Source organism: Vulpes lagopus, chromosome 1 (assembly GCF_018345385.1).
Source record: "Vulpes lagopus strain Blue_001 chromosome 1, ASM1834538v1, whole genome shotgun sequence".
In the NCBI taxonomy this organism is placed as follows: Eukaryota; Metazoa; Chordata; class Mammalia; order Carnivora; family Canidae; genus Vulpes; species Vulpes lagopus.
Genome location: NC_054824.1, coordinates 170911368 through 170923645, shown reverse-complemented (window position 1 = coordinate 170923645; position 12278 = coordinate 170911368). Strand labels below are relative to the sequence as shown.

At 47.6% G+C, this 12278-nt stretch overlaps 1 protein-coding gene across 2 annotated transcripts in view; it reads left to right on the top strand.

The window, feature by feature from the left end:
* Positions 1-11974, top strand: part of CACNA1E (calcium voltage-gated channel subunit alpha1 E) — a 382345-nt gene extending 370371 nt beyond the window's left edge. For both annotated transcript variants that reach the window (XM_041773141.1, XM_041773134.1), the window contains 3 exons: positions 575-755; positions 1762-1952; positions 3437-11974. In XM_041773141.1, coding sequence (XP_041629075.1) covers positions 575-755; positions 1762-1952; positions 3437-3997 — 933 coding nt within the window. In that variant the 3' untranslated portion in view covers positions 3998-11974. The remainder of the gene's footprint in view (positions 1-574; positions 756-1761; positions 1953-3436) is intronic.
* Positions 11975-12278: the final 304 nt, after the last annotated feature.

Below are 12278 nucleotides of genomic sequence, written 5' to 3'. Positions count from 1 at the left end.
TCAAGTTTTGACAGAGACAAGAAGTTTTTGTGAATCTGTTTAACATCTGTGGCAAATCAAAATGCCAGAGTTTAAGGTGGGGCTGAGGAGGGGGTGGGCATAGGTATGGGGGGAGGTTATGGATGAGAGAGAGCAATGCATTTTTAGATGCTGCCCAGTTACAAGCTCTCCTAAGCTCCTGTGCTACATGGCAGCGCAAGGCAAGGGCAACAAATTAAAGGCAAAGCTATGCTTCTCTCATGGTGCAGACTTTTTGACAATTGCCCTCACAATATTTCAAGGTGACTCAAGGTTCACTGGCCAAGTGCCTACGTTAGATGGCTCTATGGGAAGCTTGCACTATACACTCATCTGCTTGCTTCCTTGAACATGAAGAAAAGACCATAGATAAGTCTTAGTGTCTATGTTAATATAGCCCAGGACCCTTTTCTCCAGCTGACGTCTCAGCAAGAGGGATTCCAGGGAGGTTACAGTTGGCAATCTTCAACAATCTCCATCTCACTTCCTCCTTACTTCTAGACCCTTTCAGTAATTAATCCAGATTTTGTGTTCCTCTGGGGGCTCCTATTTCCAGGTGGTGACAGATACTAGCTCCATGAGACGTTCATTTTCCACTATTCGGGATAAGCGTTCAAATTCCTCCTGGTTGGAGGAATTCTCCATGGAGAGAAGCAGTGAAAACACCTACAAGTCACGTCGTCGGAGTTACCACTCCTCCCTAAGACTGTCAGCTCATCGCCTGAATTCTGACTCAGGTGAGGGGGTCTTTGCTGTTCACCTCTTTTCAGGCTCCTGCTCTGATGACCAATTCTGAAAAGAACTGCAAGTCACTGGAACAGGATTCAGGTTGAGGAGAACGAGGGAAGGAAGAGCACTTGTCACCAGGAAAAGAGTTCCCTCTCTGACTTATCCTAATACAGCATCTTCTATATTCATCATAAAGGCTGGAATTTTTTTCAGATTAGGGCTATAGAAATCATTAAAATGTATAGAACTGTTCACTCAATTATGTTGTACACCTGAAACTCCTATAATCTTATATTTTAATTATATCTCAATAATAAAAATGTGATTTTCAAATGACCTTCTGCAAAACCACTAGGGTTCCTTAGGGGGCCTCTAATACATTCCTGGCAGGGGCTGGGCTTTTACCGTCAACTCCACTTCAATCCCAATAGTGATACTGGAATCATTTTAGGTTTTTGGAGTTTTGTTTTGTTTTTTTAAGGAAAAGGGTCATACTGATAGAGTTTGAAGCATTCTAATGGTTTCTCTTTTACGAAATGAGGAAACAGAGATCAAAACGCAGTGACATGCCTTTATCACAGAGCTAGTAAATGGCAGAAATGGGACTAGAAGTCCTCAATGGACCTGAAACCCTTTGATCTCCATCCCTTTACTGATGCTATCTTTCCCCAAAAAAGGTTATATACCCATGTTTAGGACATAGATAATTCCTGGGCCGTAGTGTTGACAAAGATTCTATCTTATTTATGTCTAGCATACCTAAAAACCGAAGAGAACCAGTTGCATCCTTTGACCTATGTGTCTTTCCAGTGGCAGCTCGCACACTTATCTCTTTACAAAAGGAGAATTTTCTACCCTTTCCCTCCTGCCTCCCATTCAGATCACCTGTTGACATGCCTGGAGAAGTGAGGATTCTTCAGAGGCCCAGTCCCACCCAGGCTGTATGACATCTCTTTGTGCTCAGAGGCTACTATGGGTAGAGTGGTGATCAGTTGCTTTTGTCATCTCTCTCAGGCCACAAGTCTGACACCCACCGCTCAGGGGGCAGAGAGCGGGGACGGTCGAAAGAGCGAAAGCATCTTCTCTCTCCTGATGTCTCCCGCTGCAACTCAGAGGAGCGAGGGACCCAGGCCGACTGGGAGTCCCCAGAGCGCCAACAGTCCAGGTCTCCCAGTGAGGCCAGGTCACAGACCCCCAACAGACAGGTGAGCATGGAGAGGAAGTGGAGCCCCTGTAGAAAGACAAGGAGGGGTGGTCTGTTAACATTAGGTGCAAAATGTGGACCTAATGAAATCCTTGATTTCTTAGGAAACTATATCCATTGTGCACAGACGTTAGCTACTTCATGCTTGTGTACTCAGAAAGGATAGGAATTCATGGAAAACAAGATGGTTCCCCCCAAGAAAGACAATGGTATCTAGAAGTTATTGCATCTCAGTCCTCAGAACCCAGAGGTACAAAGTCACAACAAATACACAAATGTCTCAGCCAGATCTAGGAGGAAAGGAACACCTTTGGCCAGAAAAGTTTCTGTGACCAGTTGCATGATCCCTAGTATTAGTTACGATGGTGATTCATCTCTCAGCACAGAATTTATAAGTTGGATCCGTTCAACCTTGTTTACCTGGCTTCCAGCCAATCCCAAGAGGACTACTCCTTTCTTCCAGAAATTGCCATCAAAGCTGTGTGAAAACATTCTCTCGCCCTGTTTTCCTCTTCACTCCTAGCCCTACCTCTCCTCAAGGCTGTCAGAGCCCAGATGGGAGACCCCCTCACCAGCAGCGAGCAGAGGAGAGGAGGAGGAGGGTCTATTACAGTGGACTTTTAGAGGCAGTTGAGAAGTTTCTTCTAGAGCAGTGGCTTTCAAATTTTATTGACTAGAATCATGAAAGCCTGTCATAACCATATATTCCTGGGATCTAAAGGGTTCTGCTTCAGTAGTAAGAACAGCGGGTGAAAGGACCCTTCCTTCCCTAGGGGCTTCTGAGCAGGTGGTTCAGAGGCCACACACAGCTCGAGAAACACCTTCCAGAAGGTCCGTGTACCAGCACTGGGTTTGGGGACCCTTGGATCTAGGTGAACAGGTCAAGCTGCTAAGCCTGTGAGTGGAGCAGCTGAGTTAACCTCAGCCAGCCACTAAACCCATGAAAGCAAAAAGTGAAGATGAGGGGTCCTCAGATCCGCTTCCCAAGAACTGTCTCTCGGACAGCATTTATTCACCCTCACTCATGCCATTGTCCTTCTCCCAAGTTTCAAGGCTTTCTCAGTGTGCATAAATAGTGTTCTCAGTGTTACATAGTTTCTCAGTGATAGTTTCTCAGTGTTACATAGATAGAGCTTCCAGATCCTTGCTGCTCTGAGCATGTGTTCGTGGTCCAGCAGCACCTGGGAGCCTGTTGCAAATGCAGAGTCTCAGCCTCCACCCCCCACCCCCCACCCCGCCACCACCTGCAGAGCCTACAACTGCAGTTGGGGTTAATATGCCCTGGTCTCCATGGTGGAGACCCATTGGCCTCCTCAGTCCCTCCATCCTCAGTGGATCCTGCCCCTCAGCTGGGACCCCAGCTCTGACCTCCCTGCCCCGGACTCTAAGGGCTGTCCGTGAGAAGGGTCAGGGGAGCTCACCAGGGCCCCGAGCAGGGATCAGGCCAGGCCCCGACTAACATGCCGTGTCTGTCCCGCCGCACAGGGCACGGGCTCCCTGAGTGAGAGCTCCATCCCCTCCATCTCTGACACCAGCACCCCAAGACGAAGTCGCCGGCAGCTCCCACCTGTCCCACCAAAGCCTCGGCCCCTACTCTCCTACAGCTCCCTGATTCGACACTCAGGGAGCATCTCCCCGCCGGCCGACGGAAGCGAGAGGGGCTCCCCGCTGACCCCGCAGGCGCTGGGGAGCACGGAGGCCGGCCTGGCGGAGCCCTCGGGCCCCCGGCACGGGCACGGGCATGGGCACGGGCAGCAGAGCCAGCACTGCTCCCCGCAGCGCTACATCTCCGAGCCCTACCTGGCCCTGCACGAAGACTCCCACGCGTCGGACTGTGGCGAGGAGGAGACGCTCACCTTCGAAGCCGCCGTGGCCACCAGCCTGGGCCGCTCCAACACCATCGGCTCGGCCCCGCCGCTGCGGCACAGCTGGCAGATGCCCAACGGGCACTACCGGCGGCGGCGGCGCGGGGGGCCGGGGTCGGGCGTGATGTGCGGGGCGGTCAGCGACCTCCTGAGTGACACGGAAGAAGACGACAAGTGCTAGAGGCTGCTCCCCCCTCCGATGCATGCTCTTCTCTCTCACACGGAGAAAACCAAGACCGAATTGGGAAGCCAGTGCTGCCCGGGGGGGGAGGAAGAGGGAGGAGGAAGACAGAAGGACACCGTGCATTATCGGACGGACGGCGACGAAGGGACAACAGGAAAACCAGTGGGACCCGCCAAATGGCTTCACTTCCCTTTGCAAGATGGGCACTGCCATAGTTCTGCCTCTTTGCTGGGGAAAGGAAATACGAGAACGTGCAGGGTTACTCCCCTGGCAAAAGGGACGTGGTGAGGGGGGCTCTGCTTCCCCTTGCCCCTTCCCACCTTTCTGTAAGCCGCGGAAGGATGGAGCTGGCCTGTCTCTCCGCCCATTGCCCTGAAAAGCCTGCAAGACTTTCTGGCTCTTACCTGGGGAGTCGTGGAGACCACGGGAGAGGCGTCTCCTCCCTCACCAGCTCTTGCTCCTCAGCTCCACTGCCGTCAGGGCAACCACACTAGCATCTCATGCATCCCCCTCTGGCTCGCTTCCCCCAGAGAAGCACAGGCTAAGTTCAGGAGCATCGGATGCCACGGGGCGGAGGCCAGGAGGGAAAAGCTGAAGTGGGACAAGGGGCCGGGGGGCTGTGGCGGCAGCAGCAAGGGCTGGTCTGGGTGAGCAAAGCCATAGTCCTGCAGCCCAGACCACGGGGAAAGGCTCCAAGAGCTGGAGAGGATGGGTGGTGCAGGGAGGGACAGTCCTGTCTCTTTGAAGCCTGACGCCTACTCAGTAGGTGCTGTGTTAGGATAGGCCAGGGAGGTCCCTCAGGCTCCACCGAGGTGCCTAAGGCTCCAGGAAGGGTGATATTGTAAAAGCATTTAACATCCCCCGGGGCCAGAGGACAAGCTGGCGTGAGCAGCAGTCCAGCCTTCCTGCTGGAGCCCAGTGCTGTGCCAGGCCTTAGCTCTGCAAACGCTGGTCCAAAGGGATCCCTCGAGGGTGGTGGGGTAAGTGTTGGGGGTGGAGAGTGCAATTGAGGCAAAGTCTGTTTTCCAACCAGTATAGAAGAATGTGGAACAGCCCTAGAGTTGTATCAGCACATATGGCCGAATGTCAACCTAGACTGTGGTCCAGGAGGTAGTGGCCCTTTCTGCCAAGCAGCAAGGCCACGAGCCAGAGGCTCAGTCTTCCCTGCCACTTCCTGAGAAGGTAGCACACACATACCCAAGGTGGGCCATACATCACCTAGTAGAGGCTTCTAGAGAGAAAAGGCAGGCAGACTGAAATGAGAAGCTTCCATGAGAGAATCCGTCTGAGTTTACTGAGGACCTCCTGGGAGGAGGGCCCCTTCCACAGCCAGTTGGTGTGTGAGGGTCAGTTTGTCCTGATACTTTGAAGGTAATTGGTAAATATACCTCAGCTGAGACCTGGGCGGCTCCTCCTAGCCAAGTAGGCTCTGATGGGGCCTCATCACATAGTGTAATGAGATGAGGGTCCCCATGGCCCTGAATATTTTCTGGAGCTAGGACGGGGCTTTTCCTCTCCCCAGAGTAAGAGCTGGACAGCAGACAGCCTCAGGCCACTGTGCCATTCTTAACCCCCTAAACTCAGAAGCATTGAGGAAAAGAGAGCCTTTCTTGGCTAATCAGTGCTCATCTTGTATAGATTGTCCGTCCAGGGAAACACGTCACTCTGTCTCTGGTGGAGATGTACCATTCCCTCAACTTCCTCCCCGGTCTCACAGTGGCCAGAAGGACCTTCTGGAGAAGGATTCCAGGCAGGGCTTTCCCTTCTCAGCCAGGAGCAGGTGGAGCTTGCCTCACAGGACCCTCCCCCGGCCTGAGGTCACAGTGGCTAGACACTCTTTTTATCCTCCTCCAGCCAAGACAGACTCCACCTCTTGGGTAGGAGAAGTTAGTGGCTGTTATTTTTCTTAGAAGGAGCCTCTTTTTACTTATGAAATTTTTCTGTTTGTTTTGGTTGAAATAGAACTAAGGAGTAGTTGCATCAACCCTGAAAAGCCAAATACAACCATGTGGCTGCAGAATCATTTCATGGCCCTGCCTTCTTTTAGATACCGACGGAGCTTCATGACCCACAGCCCCCAAATCAAAGTAGTCCCAGGGCAGGAGGCCACTGAGTCAGAACAAAAGCCTCCTCCTCTCAGACCGTGTGTCTGTTCTCACTTTCCTCTCCCAACTCAGCACTTGCACGCTCCGGAGTGGCCGGCAATGTGAACGCGAGTGTGTCACACCCTGATCCTCACTGGTGTGCTCTTTACATAAGACTCAGACGCTGGGCCTGGTATTGTGCTAAAGGTTTCCTCTGCTCAGCGTCATTTCATGCCAAAGTGCTGCAGTGGGCTGCTTTCTGCACACAAAATTGCTTTCTTCCACCTCAGAAGTGCAGCTTTCCCTAGGGACAGGCCTACCACAGGACCGCCTTTCTGAGTCAGCAAGGCTATTGCATTGTGTTGGGAGAAAAGGAATTGAAGTGATATCTTAGGCCATTTCAACAGTAGGAGGAATTTAGCCTGGCAGAGCAATTACCAGAAATGGGATTTGCCTGTAAACCACATTATGAACACTAAATTTACTGTGCCGGGAAGCCTTCCTGGACACCTGAACTCCTTACACTCACATACACAGAAGCACTTGAGCCGTGAATGAAGTGGTGTGAAGCACTGCAGATGCATTTCCCCCGGCCAGTCGGGGTCTTGTTAGAACTAGTGAACTTATGAACTCTGTGATTCAATTTCCCCTGACCAAGAAATTGCGTTTCTTATCCCTTAGCCTACATTTACCTTTCTAGTAAGACCAGAAAATAAAAGACAGTTTTCTGTTAAGTCACGGAACTCATTATCATGATCTTCTGACCGCTTCCTCCCATCTCTTCACAAATGTGACCTCTCACCTTCCCTCTGATAGCTGAGCAGGACATCCTTTCCTACGTGTCAGAGTCTGCCTCTTTCTCCCTTGAAAAGAGGCCCCTTGAGATCTCAAAATGTGTGCTGCTATTTGGATCAAAAAGTATGGCCGCATCTCAAGAAATGTCAAGCAAAGTGGAAACAGTTTGAGATCCTCAGGTCCCCTCAGAGGAATGTTTGGCTCTGTGTCCAGTTTCCCTCGCTAATGTCAGCCTTTGGCATCCCCTAAAAACAAAGAGGGAGGGATGGGGGAAAAGAGAGGCGGAGGAAAAGGAAAACAAACCAAGGTAGAGAGACATTCTAACTGGGCTGTGTTTAGATACTCCTCTCTTCACTTCCACACAGACTTCCGGTGGGGTACTCATGTGTCTCCCTCTTTCGATCCCCATGAGGGCCGAATGCCAGCAGGCTTTCAGACATAGGGGTAGAGCTCTGGGCCAAGATGCTCTGTGAGCCAGGGTCAGGATAGAGTTGCCTACACTGTGAAGAGATGAGCATCCCCCCACCCCCACCCCATGTCAACACAAGCCATGAACATGACTGCCCAATGGCAGTCTGTCCACTCTTCTGGCTGAGGAATCTATTTCTATTCTGGGCTTCACTTCTCCCCACTCAGCATCCCTACGGGGTACTAAAATCAGGTAACATTTTTCTGAAGCTGAAATCCAGATGTTCTGGGTTCTGCCCTGTTTTGACCCTGGGACCACAAAGAAGACGATCCCACATCCCACCATTCAGCCAGTGTTTTCTTTCCATACATGCTTCCATCTCTCTTACAGCCTTTGTGAGGGGCCTCAGTGTCTCCTGCTTTCTGTGCTCCCCTCCCAGCCCTTGTTTTGCTGCATGTTCTCATTGACCCAACTCCTGAGATATTTTAAATCCACCCAGTCCAAGCTTATTTGCTGACCTGCCTGCCTCTGCTGGTGGGGAATGCATCATTCTCATAAAAGTAGTTGGGAATTCACCAGGTAATATTCACAAGGTGATCTGAAACAGTATAAGGTATGGTACTATTGGGGTGAGTGGGGGATATGGAATGTCTGCATACTCAATGAAAGCCCACTTCAGGGAAATTAGGTCTCTCCTGGCATAATGGAACAAAATTTTAATTATTTTGTTTTTTTAAAGAACATTCTCAATTTTCCATTACATCCTCTTTCTAAAGCCTGCTCTGGATGTCTCGTTTTTGGACAGGGTATTTATTTAGTGGGTTGAGCCAGGGATAAGTTGAGATGCTTTAATTTCTCAACCTAGCTATAGTAAATATTATGAGATCGGAATAAGAAAAGGTGCATGTGTAGCAGCCAGGGAGCAGATAGTCATCTACTATGCTGAGATTTTGTGAGACATGAAGGTTAGGGAATTTTCACCCTATTGTTATCAGTTTCATATCTGTTAAGTTTGAGGCCCTCAAAGGCCTGCTGCCAGTGTGCACAAAGCATCATGGTGAGGAGAGGCACTTCGATGCATTGGGGTAGCTCCTTCCTCAGCAGATTCTTGCATCCTGTCCATTTTTCCTACCTGAATTCCCTGGCACTGAACACTGTCCAAGAGATTCAGGTGAAGACTTTATAAGGCAAGAAAAAAGAGAAGTGGGCCCCCTGAAAGTGGCCAGAGTGTGATGGTTTAACTCCAGACAAGAACCCCATAAGGAACCAGGTCTAGTTTTGAATAAATAGATCTCCATGTTGAAACTCTTATTTTTACAAAAGCCAAACAGAATTAACTCAGGACTTAGGACCTAACCTTGGCATGGTAGGATCAGAAGAGATCCCATATTATGAGTGCTGCCTATATCTGCAGCTCTTTCTGACTTGTTTTTTCTTTGGTAAGCCACCCTGTATACTGTAGCCATTTACCCCAACAGAGCCCCATCTGATGGCTTCTCTGGCTCTGTAACCCTGGGCTCAGCTAAAGACTGCTGGCATGATCCGTTAGGCATCATGTGCTGTCACTCATTCAGCCAGAAGAACGCAGATGTACCACTTGGAGGGGACAGAAGACTAGGAGCAGAAAAAAACATCTTTGGTTTCTGATGGCTTTTTCTTCCCTTAAATCCTTTCTGCTTTGACCCTCTGAGGCTTAGGCATCCCAGAGAAAGATAAGCCAAAGACAACAGGTTCATAGATTGTCCCAACCTATCCAAAGGGCCTGGAAAGCTTCCCTTAACAAAACTCAAGCCAATCTGAATGAGACTCCTAGCAGAGGCATATGGAAGGCTAGGGTACCTCCAAACTGCCCTTCTATTTTTGTAGTCTTCTTCTGATCCCTTCCCTCATGCTAAAAATGGGGGGTGGAAGGGGCAACTAGCATCTTGACCTTATAAATGCAAAAAGATTTTATAATAAGCCATGCTACTATGTAAATACATTATTGAAGTTTGAATTCTTATTTCTGGGGGGTGCGAAAGAGTTGAGCAGATCCAACTTTAAAAAAATGATAAGGGGATCTATGTTTATTTTTCTTTGGGATCTTTTTGTTTGGATTTTTTTTTCTTGTAACAGACCAACCCTAGAATAGCAATGAAGGATAAATGTGTGCAGTGTTTCTGAATCACCTTCTAATTAATTTCTATCAAACAATATATTTGAGCCAAAAATCTGAGGTCATATAGTACCAGTTCCATCTTCTCTCTCTGGTGGTTTTTGGTTTTGTTTTTTGATTTGGTGTAGGTTTTTTTGGTTTGTTTACTTTCTTTTGTCTTCTCCTTCTAAGTCAGCCTCTGTCTCTTGTTTCCAGGGACTTAAAATACAACCTAATGTAAAACAGCTTGAGAACTTCAGTGAAAGCCAAGTAAATAATAGAATGGATATAGATTTTTTTTCAGGATATCTTTAACCAATAAACAAAAAGTTTATATCCTGAGAAGATAAAATTTTTAAGAGCGTGGTAATCTGGTAACTGAAAATTATTGGGAGTCAAAAATAATTCTAGCCCAGCCTTCTGTACTTGTGCCTTCAGCAAGGTATTGCATCTGCGTGCTTTATTTCCCTCATTAGGAAATTGAAATACTAATGCTTGGCTAATTCATAGGTGTGTCAAGTGTTTGTAAGTAAGTTAATATTGCATTATATAAAGTACTTAGTCTCCACAAATCAACTTAGAAAAACCTTCTCTCCTTATATACCACTAAGGACCTATGAAATTCTTGACATTGCTATAAGCATTCCGTTTTTTGGAAGAAACTTCATGTTTAATGGAACCAGAATCCCAGATTTGCTTTAATTTCACCATCTATTGTTCCCATTTTCACTTCCTCCTCTTTTTAGCTCTCTAATTAAAACAAAAACAAAAAACAAAACAAAAACCCCAATACTTTTTTTTTTTTAATGCAGGAAAGGAGTTGAGTTTTCATGATCTTCTTTCTGTGGATACTTCAGCCAGTCTTAGGTCAAATAACCATTCTCTAATGCTTAGGATCCTCATGAAGACCTCTTCTTTTGTTCTGCCGATTTGTCAGAGATAAGGGATTGCTCTCTAGATTCTGGAACCAGACCTGAAGACTCTGTACTAAGTACTACCACTTCCTCCTCAGTTCACTCACAGGTGGGCCCCAAAACTGAAAGGGTACTAAATCAAAGCTGCCAAATCCAAATTTGACCTTATTTGGTGACTTATTTTTCTTTCCAGTACTCTGATTTCTTATGGTGATAACCTGTACCACACAGGAACCCACTGCTCAAAGCAAGTCTATTAGAAATCCGTATACGGGATGAGCGGGAAAAACACAATCCAAAATTTCAAAGTGCCATTAATCAATTAAAAAAACTAAAGGTAATATGAAATGAGGGCTAAACAATGTAAACTAACTGCCAATTAAAGTATACAGTAGTTCTGGTCTTAGCTACATTTGGTATGGAATTATATCACATTAAGCAGATCCCAGCAAATTTAGTAAAAACATAGGCATTGAATTTTAATGGCTACCAATGGGGATATATACTTAGCCTGCAGGCCAAACTTCAATCAGTGTTTTTCTATCCTGGTGTTTTGTGAACAAGCCAAAATTTATACAAAGCCACCCTAAGTGCTGCAATTGCAGAGGAACCTCCCTCTTGGTGATATTAGAGAACAGTCCAACTCCACTCAAATTGAGTCCAAAATTTGGAACTCATCCAGAAAAACAAACGGAGGAGAAAAATCTAATGCACCAAGTATGCTTGGCATTTGTGTAGCTGGGGCAATGTGGGCAGAGGCTAGACAGACAAGCTATAGAACAAAGACAAGGTTGAGGTGGAAAATATCAGCTAGTCCCAGGAACAGAAGGTGTGTGACCTGAGAGAGTCACTTATATTAGATCACTGGTATACTTGTTAGCATGATACTGGATTCAGAGCAGTTGTTTCTGCTAAACTCACCAAAGGTAGTGGGTTTGAAGGCCTCAGAGAATTAGTAGAGCCCTGAACAACTTTTCCAGACCTAGGAGATGGAGAAGGGAGGTTCTTGCTTTAAAGCAGCCCAAAGACAATCTCTGTGACTTTAGCAACTCTTCAATAGAGTAGTGCCAATAACAGAGAGATTTCACTGACCTTCCTAGTGGTACAAGTGCCACGGGAGGGGAAAGGGGTGGTGAGTGGGACAGATGAGTTTTATCAGAAAGAGATTTCACACTACGAAGGGTGCACCGGTACTAGCCTCACAGGATATCGCTGCAGAAAAGTAGACCAATGGGTGGCTCAGGCCATGCCCTCTGTCCTTTAGGACCCAAGGTCAGGCCGTTTCCACCTTGATTTGCTTTTAGAGAAGGAGCCCGTACGATGGGATCAAGAGGGAAATTGGGTGCTCTGCCTTAGGCTGTTAAAACGCTGCCACCTGCATTACAAAACTCACATGAGTCAAGACGCTTGAGATACTTCCTTATGGGCAGCATCCACTGTGGTGTGCCAGCCTGACACCCCTTCAGGAACGGTGTTTAAATGGCAGCCAGTGCTGGCCCGCCCAGAGTATCGGTGCATCTTTCCTAAAGCCAGAGTTCAGCACTGCATGTTGACCAGGTGGATATCCTGTAATATAAATGCTCGTTTGGATCCAAAAGGAAAATTATTAAAAATAAAAGAAAGATGAACAACTTTAATGTTTTTGGGGGGGGGTCAAAGAAAAGAATAAATAAAACCTTGTTGTAAAGAATTAATCGGCCTGATTCCCCTCACTCACTCTGTTTCTTCGGTCCCTATAAAGGGAAGTCTCCGGAGTGAAGCCTTGCCAGAACTCTCGGGGTAAGTGGGCAGCAGGTTCAGCAGTGCAGTTGGTTGACATCTGCTCAGCTCAGCTAGTTAGGAGGAATTCCAGAGTTTCTCAAAGTTTCAAGGACACCCTGTCCCTGAAAGATTTCCTTTCGTTAAAAGTATTATCTTGGAGGAAACAAAAAATAGGCTTCAG